The sequence below is a fragment of the Cydia splendana genome, chromosome Z, assembly GCF_910591565.1.
Source record: "Cydia splendana chromosome Z, ilCydSple1.2, whole genome shotgun sequence".
Lineage (NCBI taxonomy): Eukaryota > Metazoa > Arthropoda > Insecta > Lepidoptera > Tortricidae > Cydia > Cydia splendana.
In genome coordinates, this window is record NC_085987.1 from 11,838,814 (window position 1) to 11,861,734 (window position 22,921).

The following is a 22,921-nucleotide window of genomic DNA, read 5'->3' on the forward strand; positions in this document are numbered from 1 at the left end:
TAATAACTTTGGCTTTATGTGTGCCATAACAGGAACTCAGAACAAAAACGGCCGTTTTAACTTTGGACGCATAGATTGACGAATCCAGCAACATAAAAACTAGTTTGATGTATTCAAAGGGTACTTAAATACACAATACGTAGCGGCCCCCTTTTTTTAAATATCTTTCGTTAAATTTAAATAATTACGATTATTTAGCTGTGGCGCTAGTGTGCACGTTGATGGGCTCTTAAAATAAAAACGCCCTATGCGTTATAGGTTATGGGCCTTGACTTAATTATTATGAATGGCATTATGTACCTACATGCGTAGATAAAGTACTTGTACTTACACAAAAAAATAAACAATATTTGCAGCACCTTTTATTTATAATTTTATACAACTTAAATCTTAATTAAGAACAATATTATAAATTGACTAAAAGTTATAGCACCTTCTCATGCATATATAATTGACTAATTGTGTTACTTAATCTCGGTTAAAAAATAATAAAGCTCTTTGATAGTATAAAATGCCTCTTGGATGTACACCGTATATCTTATTCCTTCCCGCGGTGTAAGGCCAGGAAGTAAAGTGTACCGTCAGCTTGGATGGCTGTGAGGAAAGGTCGATCTGCAGTGAACACTGGCACGGGGGCTACGTCCACCATTGCACAACACATCATAATATTCATCGCTGTAAAGATAACACAAAGAAGTAAAGAAACATATCAAGAACACTTTAGAGTCGATCTAAGAATGGAGTCTGTACATAAACACGGAAAGCTTAACGCAGATAGCACTGCAAGGCCTGCAATTCTTTAGGTTCCAGTGTCCGGTAGTGTTCGAATTCGAACTTTGGAAAAATAAGACTAAGAGTTAGTTTATTTATGGAATATGAACAATTGAAAATGTATTGAAGATGTCTGAAATAGAGTGCAGCAGGAGACAGACCATAGACTACAGACTTTTGTTTGGTTCCTAAATAAAAGCCAGTTGGAACTGAACTAAAATAATCTGCGGGTTTTTAACCACATGCAGTAGGTACCTACTTATATCATTTCAGTACAATATATGGTACGTTCACATGCTAGGCGTAATAACGCCGCAGCAAAACTAGGAAGCAGGACGAACACACTTAATATGACACTCGTACGGTAAGTAGGATGGTGTAGACTAGAGATGCCACGAATATTCGGCAACTATTCGGTATTCGGCCTATTCGGCCACTTTGCCGAATATTCGGTATTCGGCCGAATGTTGCCTACTATTCGGCCGAATACCGAATATCTGTTGCACGTACCTAAAGAGAAAAATTACATATTACCGAATTACCAAAAACTAGGTATATTTAATATTTAAATGTATCTTGGAAAAAGTAGTTAAATACGAAGGCACGTTTTTGAGCATTTAATGATTACTAAATATTATATTATAATCATGGGTCTGATTAGATTGACTCTAACAACATTCATTAATTCTGTTCAACATAAAAATATATCTTGCAAACGTTGTGCTTCGTTGGCGAACAGTTTTCATAATAATTGTGACTCAAAATGTTCGCATGTCATGCCGAATATTCGGTATTCGGCCAAGAGAGGGGCCGAATATTCGGTATTCGGCCAAGAGAGGGGCCGAATATTCGGTATTCGGCAAAATTCACTATTCGGGGCATCTCTAGTGTAGACAGCAGGAGACTCCTCAAACCTTTTCACCAGACAAGAGGGCCAAACTGCACTTTAGATAAATTCGTACGGAACGACATTCGGGAAAGGCTCTGCCAAGGGCCCGATAAGATGACTTGCGGGCTGGACCTGGCGGTTCACGGGACGAAGTTTGGAGATCCCTGAGATTATCGAGCATGTGAACGCACATTTACATCTCTGATAAAAATATGCAGATTGAAAAACTAGAAGCATCCATACCATACCTAAGTACCAATAGGGAATATTAGGCAAAGCTCTGCGTAGATGGCGTAACTAGTACACATACAGTAAACAAACATCAATGACACATCATGCGTCACTACGTCAATCACATGGCCTACCGTGAAACACGACAATCGAAAGTTCGGTTTCTGCCTCTCTATCACTCTTGCATATTCGAGCGATAAAGAGGCAGATAACTAAATTTCGATTTTCGCGTTTACCGGTAGGCCCTTGTTAACAAACCGCCTTGATGCATCAATGTCATATTTTATTGTATGTGAAAACTTGTCAAAAAACAGTTTAAGGCACAGTATGTATAAGTTAGTCTATGAATTTACTAGAGTCGGTAGTGCTGCACTCTGGCGGCAGAACGTTGCAGTAATATCCCCTATTACCAACTACAACTAGACTATATAAGTACCACATTACTTATACATACATATAATAATAATTTGAACTAGTTAGATACGAGATACGGTACACAACACGTTACAGAAAACAGGAGCGTGCACACAATAAGTAAAACAACGTCTAGTGATTAAAACTTTTATAAACTATTTAATACACCAACATTGCATACATAAACATACCTAATATTAACTTTAATAAAATACTCTCTTAATATTTATTTTAAACGCGTTTTGTTAAGTGGTCTTAGAGCCGTTAAATGTGCGCGTGCGTAGGTACCTACTCGCCAAAAGTATAGAGGTAGGTACAAGTATAACTACTATATTATACTTAGTATAGTACTAACTATAGAACAAATTTGATAATAATAAAAACGAAAGTGGCTATATAAAATTAGTATTCGAAATGAAGTAACAGCTCAAAAATATACAAAACTATCAACATTGTACTGCGGTTGTACTTTCAGCTTATACTTGTAATCGATAAATTGTAAATATGAAGTCCAAAAAATTCTGATACAAACATTACTTTAATACTAGTACTCGTAAGTAAGTAGTATTAACGAGGACGGATAAACTAACTTATTGTCAGACATTATGTAAATCAAAATACATTATTAAAGTAACATTATTTTGTTACTTAGTACTCGGTATTATTTTAACCTACAATTAATTATAAAACCTAATCTCCATACTAATGTTATAAATGCGAAAGTGTGTCTGTCTGTTACCTCTACACGCTTAAATCGCTAAACCGATTTGGACAAAATTTGGTATGGAGATAGTTTAGGTCCCGAGAAAGGACGTCAGGATAGTTTTTATCAATCATCATCGTTCCACACAGACAAAGTCGTGGGCAGAAGCTAGTACTTATACCATAATACTATTTATTACTTACATACCTACATATTACTGTAATACCCATTATTTATCACAAGCCACTAATTACCAATACAATCGAGATGTGCTGAATGCGTCTAAATCAATATGTCAATCCGTGAAGGTGATTAATACACAGAGTGGCCCTAATAAACACCGCAAGGCACACACCAGGTTATAAGGGCTAGTTGTTTCCTTGGTAGAGTCCGAGGAAGAGCGGAGCCTTGTCGCTGCCGGCCAGCACGTACAGGAAGGGCCGGTCGGCCACGAAGGAGAAGTTCATCACGAAGCCGCACCGCGCCATTAGGACCATGCCTGCACCAACACACGCCTTTAGCACCCTCATAATGTACCTTTAACCATCGGACGTTCATACCGAGTTGCTTGGGTATGTCTACACAAATAAATGGCACTTCATCACGCAATTAGCAAACCGCTCAGTTAAAAACGCTTAACAAAAATAGAAGATGCGACAAAGCGATGTAAATTAGTTGGTATTTGCTAACTTATTACTACAACTTTCCATTAGGTTGACTTCAGGCTTCGGGCCCTTATACCGTCTCACCTTCACGTTAGTTTTTGCCGCTTATAGGTCAGAGCGCGGGGCCCTAGCGGTCGGCCGGTACCAGGACGCGAAAGCCACGTGGTTGCCGAGCTTCAGGCACCAGAGCGCCGGCCGGTCGGCGGTGAAAACTCGCTGGTCCAGCGGCGCCGCGCGTCGCGTGCGGATGGCTCCAACTGTGCCCCACACAATCACCGCTCAGTACCGCACGGACAACGTAATCTAACCTTCAATCGATCCTCGGAAACCGGCGGGAAAACCGCGAAGCGGATATCGATCGAAGATCACATCGTGTTGCATACAGAAAAATAACTCCCCTTAGCTCCGAGCAGGGTTGTATGTATATGGGAACGCCGGGTATGTCCCGCCGATAATCCCAGTGGGTGGCGCCATGGGGGTCGCATAACCACCAATTATACGTATGTTAGTAGGCATGCTGGTAAGGTACTTTTACTGTATCTTTATAGACTACGTATTTTATCGCAGTGTCATGCAACATAGAATGTAGGTAAGTACCCTCCTAAATATCATTTAGGAAGTTGGTCTTTATCACTGCAGAAAATCACATTGCAAATTTCTGGTCAGATAAAAGACAGTTTGACGCTGGGTGAAAATTACCTAAACATCAGCTAGAACTACACAGTTTGAACAAACGTCTAGAATAGATACATTCGAGAAAAGGTAGGTAAAACCCTTGCGCTTCGCTTTGCTCGTCTTGGTGGGGGCACTAACTTGCCCCCAGATAGCTCAGATGTATCTATCTATTATGTCAAAAATACGCAGTCCACCAAGAAAAGTCGCAAGAAGAGAAAACATGAAGTAAATAAGATTAGAACATAATATAAGAAGTATAAGACCATTTGCTGTTGTTATTGTCGCAATATGTATGTTTTATTATAAGTCAGCTTTTAGTAACTAAAATTGGCGCGAATTTAAAGCGTAAATATGTATCTAAATACCGATCATTTTAAAAGTACTCGATGAAACTTAAATACGAGCATAAACCGTTATCTAGGCGAGTAATTTATTTCACAATCATGAAAAATACTACCAACATGACACATTTGTAACCCAACATCAGTGTTATCGTAACACTCCCGACCAATTATCAGTATACAGGTCTGCAACAGTTAATACCTACCTAACTAAAAAATACTAATACAGTATATACAATACTGTATGAGCTTACTGGGTGTCGTATTCATAATATATATACATATTTAGTGGTAAGTGGAAAAAGGGACGAGTAGCAATACTGGAGATATTTATTTGTGCTGTTGTTGTGCACTGGCAGAACATACCTTCGTGTTTTTCGCGATAAGTGTCAGTTAGACGGGCCATTATGTATGCATTATTGTTTTAATTACTATATACACAATATATTGCTATGTTTAAAATGTATGATTTGATGGGCAACAGGACAGCCTACTGAACTGAAGTAAAACTTTCAAGAAGATAAGTTTTTCGATTACAATTTCGACAAGATAAATTTTTATTTTATGCAGTCCGAAATATAAAGCGTGATGTCATCGAACCCTCAGAAGAAAATATAAATGAATAACAAGCAAAGCATAAACGAACAAGGCATTAAAATAAACAGATTGCATGCATTATGTTAACACACCATCACACATGTACATATTCGTGGAATTAACGTAGATTGGGCTATTTACTGGCTATTTATAATTCTTGTAATAATAAGCACAGACACTGTTGTTTTACTAGTTTATAAGTGGAAATGTTTTACGGACCAATAATTGGTATCAAAAATATTTTGCTGTCTTCAGCTTCCTTCTGAAGGTCCCACATTTTGACATATTTATTTATGCAACATTTTGTTGGTACATACACAACACTGACTAAACTTAAAACTACTTAGCCGTCAATCGTCGTTTTTTCCGTGAATTAAATATTCAACATGAATTAAAACAAATTATACGTAATGAACCTCATTGATAGTGTACCCAAGTCTAAGGCTTAGAACGCATCGCATTATTTTTCGTTTCAGAACCGCAAAGTGTAACGTACGGCCAATGATTTATTAGAACTCAAGATATGTTATAGGCAGTGAGTTATAGGCGTTCCAAAATTGAAGCGCTTACCTTGTGCCAAATTGTACAAGTTACCTTTAGTCGCACCTGGGCAAGCAAGAAATGTGAACGTGCTAACGAGCTCCCGCTCGCCGCAAGAGAAAGAGACAAGCTCACGTTTAACAACGAGTATGACAAAGATGAATGGAATGCGAAAATTAATCAAAAATAACAGATTTCTTCGTAGGTATAAGAATAAATATGGAAGTATTCTTTGTACTCCTCATGTATGACTATAACCTATCTATAGTTAGGTATATAATATAATTGCGTACGGCACGCATTTGCAAGACTGAAACCGCAAGAAATTAATCGCAGATCGTTCTAAGCCTAAAGGTACTTACGTAAAGTCCATCAACGTCAAATCACGGTTAATAAAATATAAATAAGAAAGTAATCTATTAGAAGTGTTTCAGTGAAGCCGCATGTGTTTTATTTCCTTTCGAATCCCAGTCCACCCACGCTACATTGAGTCAGCTGCAGGGAAGTGGGATTCGAATGTATTAGTTCACGATACATACATGCAAGCATATGGGCCATCTTACGCAGTGATTTTATACAGTGATACAGCTGAGATTCGTTATCGATAATAGGGAGTATTGCTGCAATGTTCTACCGCCAGAGTGCACCACTAGCACAAACCGGAAACCATAGATTAGATAGATACTATGCCGTAAATGTTTTTCGACAAATTTTCAGATTATTTGTTACGACTAAATATGAAATGAATGATGCATTCAAGGAGTTAACTGTTTGTGCTAGTGGCGCCTCCTACGCAAAGTTTCGCGTAATATTATGGTTGATATGGTTATGTTCCACAGCCATACAATAAGATAAGCTCATTTAGCAACGCTGCTGTATCACTGCTAATATCGCTGTAGAGTGTAGACTCTATGAAATATCTAAACTTCTACCACCAATCTACCACTTATTTCAGACGGTTGGCGAGAGGCTGAATACGGGTTGATGATGGTTTGGCTGCGTGCGACTAAGTAAATATTAAAACTAAACTAAGGTACCTACACCAAGGAAGGCCCATCGTTATTTTTATTTTTCTTGTGTTTAATATGAACTTGCAGTTTTGTCTATGGTATGTAATAGCAAACATGAACGCAAAATTTGAACCCATTCACACTTATAAAGGTATACAATTTTGAAAATAGGCAAGCCTAGGAACCGAGCTTTATTTGGCACTAAAAAACTACCACTCGCCAACAGTCTGAGCCAAGTGGTTTATGTTACAGAAAGGGGCATGATATAATGCGTCGGATTCGCAAGTCGCTCCGACATGCGAGCGGGGCGTGGCTATAATACACGCATAGCGTTGTCTCGCTCAAACTTCAGTGCGACGTGCGAATCGGACGCAGTGTGCCATGCCTCTGAATACTGACCGGTGGCCGCAGCCGCCTCCGCGCCCTCCTCGTTCACTTCGATGAACGCTTTCTGTATAGCCTTGGACACGTACAGGGGCTCGGTGCTGTCCAAAATCTTGGTTAGGCCGGAGTTCTTTTCGTCGAAGATGGCCTTGATGCCTAGCTGCAATCACGTTGTACCACATAATAAATAATAGTACTACCGTACAGAAAGGAAACTTCCTACAAAACCGAAGTTTGACAGCGGTTCAGGGTCGAATCATGCTGTCCCTTTCTAATATATGGCACTATCCTTTTCGGCTATTTAGGGTTGTCAAAATTCAAGTCCATTATCTTCAAAGGGATGTCAAGTTGTGTCAACCCTAAGAATTGCTCGGAGCAATGCTGAGCCGAACGGAGCAGAGTTTGCCCGACCCGAAGGGAGGATTTTCGGACCCCTGGTTGTACATGGGATGTGAAATATTTCTGGTGACACTGGCTCATAACGGGTATAAACAAAAAAGTTCAAAGAGGGTAAAATGTGTACCTACAGAGCCAGGTAGTTATAGCCGATGTAGCTCTCAGAGCAGTCATACATTCTTTCATGTTACTCAGTGTTGCAAAGCGAGCACACAATACTGAATGTTATGAGTGGCCATGAGTAGAATATAATCTGTGAATCAAGCTGAATTATTTTATTTTTCTCATTAATCGCTATAAAAATATCCCGGCTCCTGAAGTACCGGCTGGTAAGTACTTTTCAATCATACTAAGCAGTAAGTATGTTAGAGATTTGCGCCACAAGCATTAAGACCGCTGACTGGACCCAGGCGGCCCGCGGCGCGGCGAGCGGGAAATCAAGGCTGTTCATACATTTGGCCGAGCGCAATGTTTAATACATTGAAAATTTACACCTGCATGATTGCCGCTCGCCGCGCCGCATTCCGCTTGCGTCCCGTCTTAGGCCAACTTGCACCATTCCACTAACCCGGGGTTAAGCGGTTAAACCGTTAACCCAGTGTCAAATTGTACTGGTAACCATGGTAACTCCAGGTTTAACCAGTCAACCCCGGGTTAGTGGGATAGTGCAAGTGGCGCTTAAGCGTTTAAATAATTAAATCCTAGCCCCTACCTTAGGCAGCAATTCCTTAAGGTCAATCTCAGTCTCTATCTTGAACTTGGGAATGGTGACCTGCACCTTGGTGGAGATCATGCTGTTCAGCTCCTCGACGAGGTCAACGCCCGAAGCTAGTTGCTTGAGGACCGCGTCGAGACCCTCAATGTCCTTGGGCAGCACGATCACCATGCTCGCCTCGTCGCCTTCATACGGCATCTCCAATAGCTGTCATAAAAAAATGTATATATTACTGATCTTATATTATTATAATTAAAATTAGCAACTAAGAAAATGCTAAAAACGGTTGTTAGTTCTAACTAATCTTCCCGAGCACGGGTAGTGTCCTAGATATTAGCGAGGCGCAAGGAAGAAAGAAAGAGCGCGCCGCGCCATGACGTGTGCCGAGTCAAAGCCAGCACCGTGTGTAGAGGCCGTTTTGCTAATTATTTTCAAAAATCTATCTTCTCTAGAAGATTTTCAACTTCAACCTGTTCGGTAAATTACTAAATATAGGTATTGAAAGTTATTATTGTTATCAGGATAATTTTATTTCCTATAAATTTGCATCAAAATAGCTCTCGATCATGACTGAGAGTGACTAACCACTTAGAAATGAATTACACAGTTGCAATTATTATTAGGTTCAGTTCAAGTGATCAATTAAATAGTACCTAGTACCTACCATAAGGACTTTACTAAATTGCAATAAGCTTTCTGTATTATAGCTACTATTAAGAGCATGAGACTAGACAAGACACTCAATAGTAAGTACTATAAAGGTTAAAGAATAATAATTGATGTGATAACCATAAATTCTCACCCTATATTATGCTCGTGAGAACCATATTATTAACCTAAGTATACCTATAACCGATTGACTTTTTATACGTGTTACAGTATCTCGCACACTTAAAGACAATTCGTCCTTACCATTCGCACTAAGGCCACAGAATACGAGAATACGTGGGGAATAACCCATTCCTTAAATGAAATTCCCCATGCCTTAATCCATTAATATTTAATTGTATGTAATATTGACCAAACGACAATATCTGATAAAGTCATAAATATTAACAAAGTGCGGCACGCGTCAATCTCGTTAAATATACTTTGTGGCCCTTGCCTGCTAAAAGGTTGCCGACGGCTGCCTTAATCGATCTTAACTATAAATAGGTGTCCATCTTCAGCAACATCATCAGGTGTCGTTACAATACGAGACATGTAGTCTGGGCGAAGTAATTTCTTCTCGTGAACAAAATGGGCAGAAATACCGGTCAGTTTCAGAGGCAATATTGTTTATTGTCTGATACACAATTAAACAAAATAAAAAGCTGTTGGACTAACCTGTGAATTTAATTTTTCACTCTCTCCATATCTGAATTGCTCTTCAATATACATCATAGGAACATCCACGGTAGTGTCCTTCTTCACATAGAAGGGTTTGTCCATGGTGTTATGGGGCTTAAACGGATGCTTCCATTTACCCTAAAAAATATATAGAACTAATGTTATTTATTTGTATATTAAATGCAAATATTTCAAACACATAGTTGTTTTTCAGGCAAGTTTTCTTATGTTGTTTGTTCATGTAACTTAGTATTGGCTTACAAGTTTGGAAATATGTGTAAAATGGTAATGAAATGAACAAAACTCATGAATAAATTGACCAATAGGACACATACCTTGAAGTAGAGAGCATTGACGAGTACAAGTCGAGTCAGGGCATTGAGAGAGTCTTCTGATATGAGATCCTTGATTTTGTTGTTAGTCTTGCTCTCCACCTGTCAATTAGTAGAACTATTAAGAAGACGACATATCACACTGTATCTTCACACACACACTTTCTCATTAGAGTATCTCTATATTGACTAGTCTATACACTGCAATCACAATCAATAGTATAGAATACAATATTCATTGCTATGATTTGATGATAAGAATTTGTATATACAACTCAATAGGCTCAACCTCCGGTCAAAACACTTACCCAGTCATTAATAACTTTTGCTGCAGCAGCACCATTAGAAAAGTCCATAGGCTCAAGTGCCGCATCAAAGACTTTAACCGCATCATCTTTAAGCTTGGGATCCAACTCATGGCCCTGTTGTAAGTAAACCCGGTTGGCTACATCCAAAGTTACTCCCTTAATGGATTTCAGTCTTGATGACACAAGTGAAAATGATGAGCGGATCTGAAAAAGACAATGAACTTAGCATATTTTAGCATACCAGTCTTCATTTACTAGCAAAATGTATTATGTCCGCGGCACCGCGATATAATACATTCGATAGATACACACTAGAAGAAAACGAACTAAAGCACGTCAAACTCAAAGATGTCCTTCTGTTCTGCAGGTAAACAAGAAGATTTGAGGAGAATAGTTTGGGAATGCCGCCGGGACAGTAATTTGCAGCTCCAACTCCAGGGAACTGGGCTGAATGAATGCGACACGCGATCAACAGCCCGCCTGCTTCCAGCCGGGGGTCCCTACACTACATCTAGCATATTTTACCTATTATGATAATTACTTATTTGCTTATATTAGTACTCATACTTGTATTAATCTTATCAGTATCACATTCTTTAGATAACATGGATGAATAATTAGCATTAAATGATTATATATCACTACACCTTATAAAACAAAGTCCCCCGCAATGTCTGTCTGTTTGTGTGTATGTATGTTTGCAATAAACTCACGAACTACTGAACGGAATTTCATGCGGTTTTCACCTATCAATATAGTGAATCTTGAGGAAGGTTTACGTATATAATTTCTCACCATAACCAACCAAGGTTTGTTGGTTTTGTTTTGTTTAACCCGTGCGAAGCTGGTGTGACTCACTTAATTGCAAAGTAGTGACTTATGGACTCAATAATATATGAATAAAATAAAATTCCAAACAACATATATGAGAGTTTTAAAACTTACTGCATCAGTATCTTGAAATCCAATGGCTCCCAGAAGCTCTGGAAGGGCTGGTTCAGAGGATCCAAGTGAAAGGAGTGCCAGCAGGATTTCAGCCGACAGGGGGGAAGACACCACACTCTTGCTTTTATCCAGCTCCTGAGAAACAAACCAGATTGCATAATGGGTACACAAACCAAACAGATCTCAAGAACCATCACCATCTGACTCAGGCACCAAGGAACCATGTAAAATGAATTAATGGTAAGAAATTACATACAATTTTATTTTATTTACAATATGAAGGTAGACTTACAATATGCGACGCATAATTTATATTTATCAGTAACAATTACTACACATCCTATTTTTTACTTGCCATTGAGTCACCTGAATGACTGATTACAAGAAATAAAGAGATAGAATAGAAAAATAAAGTTCTTACATTGCAGAACTGCATGGAGAACTTGGCGATAGCCGCAGATACAGCACCGGAATCCATATTTGTGTAACTGATTTGGTTTGTTGGAAATATTAAAAAGAGAAAGGCTGAAACAAATACGTTAATTTAACGAAATTATCGACGCAACAGCCCACACAACAATTCTTTAAGCAAATGGCTGCCTTTACTGGTGAGTCGTTCAATAAATACACTGTAGGTTGTGGCCGGCCGGCAAAGTATGACTCATCGCGGACTTGCACGGATCCAAGGTTATGTTTTATATCTACACACTTTTGTGGGTAATTATTGATGTGCTCGTAACACGTCACGTAGATTAGTATGAATTTTAGGAACACAGCGATACTGAAATCAGTAGGTATAATTATTAATAAAGATAATTACTCAGTAAAAACGTTGACATCAGTTGGAGCGAGGTAGAGAATTGATTATCAATTATCAGTGACCTATCTATTCTGCGAGATAAGTATTTATCAGTAATAGGGAATATTAGGCAAAGCTCTGTGTAGGTGGCGCCACTAGACATACAGTAAACAAAGCTCTATATCTCTATGGAAAGCTAGTTGACATCATCAATGACACATCATGTCATGGTGTCATGTTGTCATGTCATAAACAAATAATTAGTAAAAGTGAAAAGTAATTAAATTATTATAATAGGTACTTACATAATTTTAATAATAATATTTAATTACTTTTACTGTGAATATGGCGCCCTACGGACATTTAAAGGTCGAAGAACTTAAAAAGCTGCTTCGGGAACGCAAACCTAAAAGGAAATATATTAATAGTTTAAAAGAACACTAGAAAAACACGCTTGATGCCTGATCGTGTTCAAAGTCCATTACGTGACCGTTCTCACAAGTGCAAACATGAATTAGTTAAAAGTCAGTTATTCACTCAACACCAAAGAATATAATACTCACTAGGAGAAGAACGATAACTCCATACAAAAAAATGCCCCTTTCAAAAGTTCGTTTATACTACTAGCGTTCTGGTAGGATACCATTGTAATTAGAATTGACAACCCGTTTAGCCTAGCGGGTATTGGCAGTAATCCAGGGGGGCTACCGCCAATACCGAAAATCGTCAATTGCGGGCAATTCTGACAGATAAAACACGGTTTGCAACCGCGAAGACAGCCGTCATCGAACGGCCCGTTCGAAAGACGATTATGGATCGAATATCGTTCCATAGACCTACCGCGAAACGGAATTTTCGGAGTTTTTGACAGCACGAAATTCGTAAAGAACTGTCAAAACACACGTTACCTCAAGAGCTAACGTTGTTCTTTCGTTTACCATAGTGCTGCCAGATAACTCGGCTTTCAGCTTTTTATCCCGTTTTTGTGGCAGTGAATCCGCGCATTATTTTGCAAATATTTTGAATGTCCTCGGTTTTTGAGCACTGCAGCGGGATCAATAAATAGATATTTGGGGATTATGCTCAATCAACTCGCAGTTTTAAAGCAGTGCTCCTGTTTTTTCAATTTCATGACCTGGCAATTTCATTCTATCATAATAGGGTATCATGCCCTTCGTGTATCTTATTATTATAGTTGATTGTGTCGTGCTGCATGAAATTGTACTGTTTGTTTGTGAACTATTACAAAGATGTTTCTGTCGCAAGAGAACCTGGCTGAAGAAACCCGGCAACAAGCCGCTTGTATAGGTGCCTAATGCGAGAAAAATTCCGCTAAGTGAATGTTCTGGACGCGGAGTTTGTAAATACCACGCTGCATATTCCCACCTCAGTATGGAAATATGCAGCGTGGTATTTACAAACTCCTTATCAGTATGGGCTATCATTAAAGCCGGGTAAGTGAAATTTGTTTACATTATTTATAATAACCTCATATCAGATAAAATAATACTGTGAGTACCTGGCACACACTACTTAATATACCAATAAATTTGTATGAATTTATAAAAAATACTGATACATATTGTTAAAAAAAAATCTAGGGTTTAAAAGGAAGAATTGTCCAGTCAAATTGTATTTGTAATATATGGGTCTTCTTACCTGATTGAAATGTTAAAATAAATAAATACATAAAACATTTACAGTTAAGGTTGTTCTAGCCCCCACTCTATCTATACACAGTGTTCCTTATATGTAGATAATCTTACCTACATACAATAATTACGTATCTACCCAATTCTAAAAGAAGTTTACATATATACATAATTGATGCTAAGTAGTACTTAACCAGTATTTCAGTAAATACTTAGCAGGGCTCTTCTCAAAAAAATAGTTATACATACATTGTACATTAGAAGTAATGCACATTAATCTTATATCATATTTTATAAATGTACTAATAATTTCATTCTGCATTCCAGGGGTTTTCGATGCACACATGTGACCCTTCATGGGCCATAGGAATCTGAAGACCGCTTCTTGTATATCTTTTCCATCACGGAACGATGGTGTTCCGGACCTTTGGGAGGCGTGTGCGGAGCCGTAGGCAACACGTGAGTCCCTTTTGACACTTAATGAAATATAAGGGGTAAACCGAGCGGATGCTGCCCTTGCCCGCGTCATGGGACGCATGCAGAGGCACCATCCGCCAGGGTGTAAGGACTATTGAGAGTTGATGGTATGTAAAATTAACTAGGCTAATGCGTGCAAGCCATGGACTAAGTACTGGGCTAAGGGATATAAATGGTATAAAACGGACGACTGCCTAATAAAATGATATGCAATTTTGTTTTCGGCAGATATATTATGTCTTTCCCATCACGGAACAATGGTGTTCTTATTATTATTAGTCTAATAGAAGCAGCTAAAACAGCTTGTCTATTTCTGTGCTTGTTTTGAAGGGCAATTTTATAAAAAACCTACCTCTTATGTATACTACTGTTTACTATTGTAATAATGTTTTGAAAGTTGTCTCTTTAGTGTACCTTATAAAAAAAGATTGCCTCTTTATCCTGTTAGGAGGTTGATATATTGATCAGTAAATTTAATCTTTTCCATGTGTGTAAAAATAATTTTGTGGAATAATAATCTTAACCAGTTTATTCTAATCCCAAAATATTTCAATTTTAAACTGGCTCTTAGCCCAGTCGGTAGTGACCCCGTCAATGAAACAGGAATTTTCGAGCTCGAATCCTGGTAAAGGTATTTATTTCTGTATTTATCACAGATATATGATCCGGAGTTATGAATGTTTTATATTATTCTATCTATTGTATAATTATATCTTCATTTAGTACTCACAATACAAGCTTTATTTAGCTTTCTATTGGACTAGGTCGATTTGTGTCTTAGCTTTTAGGTTTTTTACAATATGAATATATAAGTAGAATGTAAAAAAAAGCACAAAACAATCAAAAATATAGAAACATATTATTTAAAAAAAACTAACCTAGAATGCCGCCAGCAGCGGGGCAAGGTCCAAGCTGCCGGTGGTCAAGGCCGCAGTGAGAGGAATCGACGTAGGTACTATACGCGCCGTGTCCAAGATATTTATTAATTACTAGCTTCTGCCCGCGACATCGTCTGCGTAGGATGATGACGATGATTGAAAAAAACTAACCCTTTCTCGGGGCCCAAACTATATCCATACCAAATTTAGTCCAAATCGGTTCAGCGGTTTGCGTCAAGAGGTAACAGACAGACACACTTTTACGCGCATTTATAATATTAGTATGAAAGTATGGATTATTAATTTATTTAATTTACTAAGCCTTACATTACTTATTTCGAGAGTTTATAGAAGATGTGTATACTGTATACCTACTCTAAAATATTCATGATTTGAATTTGACTTCCTTTTTTTGTAACTTCGTACTAAAGTGAAACAGAAATTAACAACAACTGACGTTTGGTTTTCAGATACGGGATCATATCAATTACGTGGACAAGTCGTATGGTGGGACAACCTACGACGCCTTTATATGGAGCAACAGCGTTAGTCGAGATTACTTCGAGCAGCTGGCATATGTGCCCACCAGCGAAATAGTGTACATTAAGTAGGTATGTGTTATAATTTAATAATTTATATAAATATATTTGGTGTTCCTAATCACGAACTACGATACCACAGTAATATTAATAAGCATGTGTGTATATGTGTGTGTGTTTTTTTTTATTAATTCACACACACACACAATCAATTAATCGTTTAGTTAGCGCATCATGGAAAAAATGATTTACAAAATTGTCGAATGACGCTAGATGTAAAATGTGGATGACTGAAAAATAAGAATATATAAGAATTGTACAATACAAGCAAAAGGGAGCTAAGCTAACTAAATTCGTACTATGGTGAAATATAAATTAACATTATGTAACGTTCGGTTTCCAGATATGGGAACAAGTCAACTACATCATTAACATGGACGCGTCGTACGGCAGGGCAACCCACGACGCCTTCATATGGAGCAACAGCATTAGTCAAGACTACTTCGAGCAGCGGGCATGTGGTACCAGCCAAATAGCGCACATTAGGTAGGTAGGTATGTTATAACTTAATAATTTATATAAATATATATTGTGTTCTTAATCATACACTAAACCAGTGGTGGGCAAAGTACAGCCCGCGGACCATCTGCGGCCCGCGAATGGATTTTATCCGGCTCGCCGACGGTCCTATGAAACAATTAGTATATGACATTGGCCCACGATTATCACATATCAAAATAAATGTTGGCTACAATTCTGGCCCTCCACTTAAATATCTTTAATTTCTGGCCCCCCATGAAGAAAGTTTGCCCACCACTGCACTAAACGATCCTACAGTAAGATCAATGAGCCTGTGTGAGTGTATGTGTGTTTGGGAGCTACGTACTACAGACAGACATAGATGCACATGTTACGTCAGGGGTTAATTAATGGTTTAACGCAGCGGTCGGCAACAGGCGGCCCGCGGGCTGCATGCGGCCTGCTAATTCGCTTGCAGCCCGGCCCGCGAGCCCACGAAGTGCAACTGTTATTTTAAACGTCAAACTTCTATGAAATTATGACGCATAAATAACACTTGCCTACACTGTGCGTGCTATCAAAATCGTTGCAGCCTTATCTTGGTCTAACTCTAGTTGTAAAATGCGGAGGACGGAAATAATAGGAATATAATTGTGTCTTATTTTATATTATTATCCCTGACAGAACGGCAATAATTGCCGCTTATTGTACATATATGCATTTAGGGTGAGAGACTCTTCGTTTGTTTGTGTTAGTTACAAATAAATGTTTCCATTGCGGCCTTCAGAAAAGGTTCCGTAACACCAGCGATGGTTTTTAGGCAGATATTAACCCACTATTAATATAATGTGCTTATTATAATTTTAGAAGACTCCGGGTATCCACTGCGGGAACACGGAACACCTTATGATTTCTGCAACCGGCGCCGCAGAAGAATCCCCGAGGCTATAACGCCATACAAAAGAAGGCGCGCTCCACTATAGAGCTAACATTTGGGATATTAAAAGGTAACTTTGTGTTATGGACACTGATTTGCAGTTCTTTATTATTTTTTATTTATTCAGGTAAACACTAAGTATAAGTTTACAGCTGCAAGATGCCAAGACACTTATACTGTTAATAATACATAGTCAGTATCATAAAATTCATAACAAGGTATACACTTTTCGAACTATCTCTAACATACATATTATGTATTACTAAGTTACCTAGAGATTAAAAAAAAACTGATATTAAGTAACATAGGTAGGTAGATTTGCATTGGGGGGTGACGAGAAAGCTGTTTCATTGGCCGACAGATCCAACAACCATCGGCATAGGTCCTACTATAGGCTTATACTTAGATACGCTTTCCCCGGGGATAGCACGCGCATTGTTGGTGTGTGTCTGTTTCCCGGCAACACTTCAACGACATGTAACTATTACACGTCGAAAACTTTCAAAATGGCGAAGTCATTGTAAACTAGCCTCTAAAGAAAATAAGAATCATAAAATTAGTATTCTAAATCAGCGGTCGGCATCATTTTAGCAGCCAAGGGCCACATAGTAGTTAAAAAGTTGAAGCGGGCCGCACTTTGTTAATATGTGTTACTTTATCAAACATTGTCGTTTGTCAATATTACATACAAAATAGCCAAGGGGGCTCGCGGGTCACAAGTGAGAGGTTCACGGGCCGCCTATTGCCTACCGCTGTTTTAAATAATAATCAAATTCCTAGTAATGTAATGAAGATGTCAAACAGTAATATTAGTACATAGTAAGTATAGTAATAATTCTAATACCAGTTCTTATGATGTTTCAGTTACACCACCACCATGGCCACTACTGTCTGATCTGTGATCCGTGCTGTGCCTATACGCGAAGACCGTACTCCCGACGACGGCGATGAAAATACCACTGCCGGCTTTTCAAGGAGCTACATTACCAGCTGATAATGCAACTATTACCCAATGCCCCGTACCTACGTAGTATAGAAGAAGACTAAGACTTATCTACTATATTAGCAGAGGCTAGCAAACTAGTCTTATTTCCTATGAGGCCATAACTTCACGCCACGAGGGAGTATGGAGTAAGGTGATATGAGTATAACGCTCTAAAACCGTATGCTGTGGTAATTATTAAAATTCAACATAGAAAGCCAAAGTAAGGCATAAGGATAATAAGGCACATATATTTGAATCGCCTCCTTTACAGGAATAAATTGTGTAATTTATTGTACCTGCTAGTTAAACTAATACACGATTAGCAGCACTAAGCGTTGTATTGGCCAAGTTGACTACGGAGTAATATACCTAGCAGGTACGTATACAATAAATTACATTTGTTTCTGGGGGATTTAAAATATGTGTCTTAACCAGACGCAGATTGTGCCGATTGTGTTATTAACTATGAGAACGGAAAAAAAATTGCATAACTTTGTCTAGTATAGTTCTGAATATTTGACCATCGATATAGATGATGTAGATATAGAAAGATAGATAGATAGAATACTTTAAAATTTAAAGATGTATAATGCGTGTGTTTATTTTTTAAGATGTATGATTTGTTCAAAATTCCATGGCAGAATTTTGTTACAAAACAATCAGTGTAGTAGTATAGTATATAACGATAAGCAAACATGTTACTCGTAAAGAAATAATAACACACGAACGAAATATATAAGACTTGTAATGTAAAAATCTAAATGTTATATCTGAGTTGTGTAAACTTCGAAAACTTTTAGCTGTGGCGGCGAACAATTATTTCATGACACGACAGGCGTGCCTTACGCCATAGAATATGATGGCACGCCTGTCGTGTCATGCGCCACACGTTGAAATCATTAATGACACGCCTGTCGTGCCAACCGCACCGAAACGGTTATAAATGTACCTATGATAAATAATTTTACAAGGTTACGTAGGTTATTTTATTTCTTACTCTTGTATGTGCTTATAAACATAGTCAATGATTAGTCAATAATATGTAAATGACATTAGAGTGCGACCAAGATAAGTATGCAGCGATTTTTATAGCACAGACGTGCAAGTGTATTTTAAACTCCAAATATCTATGAAATTATGAATTTAAATAACATTTGCACGTCTGTGCTATAAAAATCGCTTAATATCTTGGTCTCACTAACTCTTTTCGAATGTAGACAATAAGGGAAGAGGAGGAAGCTTCTGCCCATTTGCCGCCTGTTTCTGCATGTGCTGAATGTGTTAGTCCCGAATTTTATTATATTTATTTTTAAAATATAATTATTAAATTTTAACCATTTACCAGGCTGGCAATTCGAAAATGTACTTATTAGGTACCTATAGCCTAATTAAAAGTAACTGTTGTTGTAGATGTTAGGAGTCCGCAGCAAGCTCGGCCGAATTTCACCTTCCCGTACAAACGAAGTTTCATTCTCATTTTAAAATTACCGACGTGTTGGATTGTAATGAAAGTATGCACATACAATGACATGAGGTATTATCTATGCCCGTAATTAGTTTATATATATAGCTCCAGCTTATAAAACAAACTAAATAGAGCAAAAACAAGTTTTGTATGTTAAACTAAATTCGCTGTATTTTTTCAATTATGGTATCTGAAGCGACATACACTAATTACAGGCATAGATATATAGTATCTGGGAGACATAAAAACTCAAAAATACTCGTTTTTCCAGAGAATAGACCTAGACACACAAATATATATACAATTCGGGGATCTCGGAAACAGCTGTAACGATTTCGATGAAATTTGCTATATGGGGGTTTTCGGGGCGATAAATCGATCTAGCTAGGTCTTTTCTCTGAGAAAACGAGCATTTTTGAGTTTTTATGTCTCCCAGATACTATATATCTATGCCTGTAATTAGTGTATGTAGCTTCAGATACCATAATATAAATAAACCAGAATTACTCGTTTAAGGGCCACTTGCACCGTACCACTAACCCGGCGTTAACCGGTTTAACCTGGAGTTACCATGATTACCAGTACAATTTGACACTGTGTTATCGGTTTAACCGGTTAACCCCGGGTTAATGGGATGGTGCAAGTGGCGCTAAAGGTATTAAATATATACCTTCTTCTATTGTAAGTACAAAGTTTCAGAGCATCTAGTAGTCGTTTTAAAATGAGAGCGTAACTACGTTTGTATGGAGAACCGAGCTTGCTGCGGACTCTTAACACCTACATAGGTTAAATACCATATGGTAAGAAATAAAGCATATTTTAGAAAATTTTGTTTTATTTAAAATGTCAACAGGGTGTCTACTTTATAGAAAATAAGGGAAGCTAATGGTGGTCACGCAGTCAGGGAAAAATTAGAAATAGTATATGTAAAAGGAACAGGAGCACATTATCTAAGTTACTATTTTACTTACATGAAGAAGGATCTTAGCATTTTAAGTAGATAACGTTTTGGGATAGTAATGTGTAGTAACGCAAAATACTAATATTATAAAGGCGAAAGTGTGTCTGTCTGTCTGTTACCTCTTCACGCTTAAACCGCTTAACTAACCAAATTTGGATTTGCAAGTCACGCCTGCGCCCATCATCATCATCATCATCAGCCTACTCTCGTCCACTGCTGGACATAGGCCTCTCCTATTGCACGCCATTGAGCACGATTTGGGCAACTCTGATCCAGCTCTTGCCAGCCGCCTTGCGAAGGTCATCGCTCCATCTAGTCTGAGGGCGTCCTGCCTATGGGCGCCTGCGCCCATGCATAGTTAAATAAAAACCCTTTAAAAAAATAGTAATAATCTTAATATATATATATGTATATATATAAAACGCTTGTCAGGAGGTCGCCGTCGACGGATACATCCCAAGTAGCACAGATTAGCTGTATAGCAGCCGCATAATGAAGTACGAATACGCTTGAAGCTGGAATATAAAAGCTGCATAAGAGCTGTATAAGCGTCTTTTCAGCTTTTATAACTCTTAAATGGGCACAAATTAGGCAGCCTTAAGTTCACATAGCTACTTAAGAGCGTTGTAGCAGCAATTTAACGGAATTATAAGGGGTAACAGGAATTATAAGAGGTGTATATTGACTGGGTAAGAGACCACCAGTTACCCTATATTCAGCTAATATGTCACATGTGCGCCCTAATACCGGGAAAGATTGACGTTGGGCTGAATAAAAGATAATTAATAACATACTTTTACACCTCTGCTTTAAAAATCAGCTATTATATTTAGTATAGTGACGACGAACGCAGAGGTGAACATATTTATATTGAAGCAAAAACGTTAAGCGCAACGACACCATAAGTCATTTTGTTAAAGTGTTTAGTTAAATGTTTGTACATGATCTTTTATATATTAATGCGAGAAAGATGTTTGGGAATGCAAGTTTATTGACATTATATATATACATTATCTAAGAAAATTTCAGTGCGCCACGAAAATAATCAGTATTTATTTAAATGAATGATATAAATAAGCTATGTGTAAAAACTATTTCAGTGGTTCGGACAGAATTATGAGATAAAAAGTTAATAATACGTTATAGGAAGTACTAAACTAATGATTTAGGTTAAGAACTCAGGCACAAAACCTTATTGTTACCCTTAAAAGTTGGAAAAGCAATTTCAATTTTGTAGGTTATAATACAATAAAATGGCGGTCAATGTTAAAAAGCAACGTGAACCGTTAAAATTCTTATATGCAGCATACGACTGTTATATATCTGATAAAGATACTTAAGTGAACCACTATAAAGTCCAAGTCGTTATTTCGATACACTAGTGAACCTCTAAACAGTTAAAAGGCATCTTGTGAACGTTTTAACAGCCGCTATGCAGACAGTCCCAATGGTAGTATAATAGGCTGCTTAGCGGTAAACATGTTCAGCGCTAAGCCGTATTATGCGCCACATGTGTTCGATTATACGTCTATTGGTTTCATAATAGTTCACTCGTTCTCCCTTATAATAAGTCAGCGAAATAAAAGCTGCTTTAGCGGTAAACATGTTCAGCGATAAGCTGTATTATGCGCCCCATGTGTTCCATTATACGTCTATTGACTTCATAATAGTTCATTCGTGCTTCCTCAAAAAGTCAGAATAATAAAAGCTGCTTAGCGGTAAACGTGTTCAGCTATAAGCTGTATTATGCGCCCCATGTGTTCCATATATACGTCTATTGGCTTCATATTAGTTCACTCGTACTCCCTTAAAAGTCAGCGTAATAAAAGCTGCTAAGCGGTAAACATGTTCAGCGATAAGCTGTATTATGCGCCACGTGTGTTCCATTATAAGTCTATTGCCTTCATAATCGTTCAGTCGTGCTTCCTTAAAAAGTCAGCGTAATAAAAGCTGCTTAGCGGTAAACACGTTCAGCGATAAGCTGTATTATGCGCCACATGTGTTCCATTATACGTCTATTGGCTTCATATTAGTTCACTCGTGCTCCCTTAAAAGTCAGTGTAATAAAAGCTGCTTAGCGGTAAACATGTTAAGCGACAAGCTGTATTATGTGCCACATGTGTTCCATTATACGTCTATTAGCTTCATAATAGTTCACTTGTGCTCCCTTAATAAGTCAACGTAATAAAAGTCCACAATTACCTCCTTATACAGCACATGGCGTAATTTGATCCACTAAACAGACCTTATAACGATTAAAGCATTTGATAACCCTTAAAGCTGTATAGGGTCGTAGCAAATATACATTTATATCACTCTTTGCGTATTAATGGTAGTTTTCAGAGCCGTAATGCAGCTTTTAATCAGCCCTAAGCTATATAAATATCACTGAGATCTATTATACAGCTGTAGGACCACGAGTGTGCTCTTATAAGTGTCTTAATACGCACAGAGCGTTAGATAG

General features: G+C 38.0%; 1 protein-coding gene across 5 annotated transcripts; it reads right to left on the reverse strand.

Annotated features, from left to right (window-relative positions):
* Window positions 1-345: 345 nt before the first annotated feature.
* Window positions 346-12,207, reverse strand: LOC134804669 (antichymotrypsin-2-like). Of its 5 annotated transcripts, none has more exons than XM_063777784.1 (10): window positions 12,066-12,207; window positions 11,667-11,770; window positions 11,246-11,380; window positions 10,301-10,504; window positions 9,996-10,094; window positions 9,658-9,798; window positions 8,329-8,538; window positions 7,236-7,380; window positions 3,758-3,930; window positions 568-675 (listed from the first exon to the last, which is right to left on the reverse strand). In XM_063777784.1, exons 1-9 carry the CDS (start codon window positions 12,205-12,207, stop codon window positions 3,779-3,781), a joined length of 1,332 nt encoding a protein of 443 aa, XP_063633854.1. In that variant the 3' UTR covers window positions 568-675; window positions 3,758-3,778. The 5 variants fall into 5 exon arrangements, with proteins under 5 accessions (XP_063633855.1, XP_063633854.1, XP_063633856.1 ...); XM_063777783.1 differs by lacking the exon at window positions 568-675 and adding an exon at window positions 3,373-3,507; XM_063777785.1 differs by lacking the exon at window positions 3,758-3,930 and having other exon boundaries at window positions 346-675.
* Between the last annotated feature and the right edge of the window lie 10,714 nt (window positions 12,208-22,921).

Bases quoted from the DNA above. Each gene is read 5' to 3' on its own strand.
- LOC134804669 (XM_063777784.1), bottom strand. From the start codon at position 12,207: ATGTCTAGTGGCGCCACCTACACAGAGCTTTGCCTAATATTCCCTATT. The intron at 10,505-11,245 runs GTAAGTTTTAAA...TGTCTTTTTCAG, and splicing joins GATTTCAAGATACTGATGCA to ATCCGCTCATCATTTTCACT. The intron at 7,381-8,328 runs GTAGGGGCTAGG...ACGTGATTGCAG, and splicing joins TTAAGGAATTGCTGCCTAAG to CTAGGCATCAAGGCCATCTT.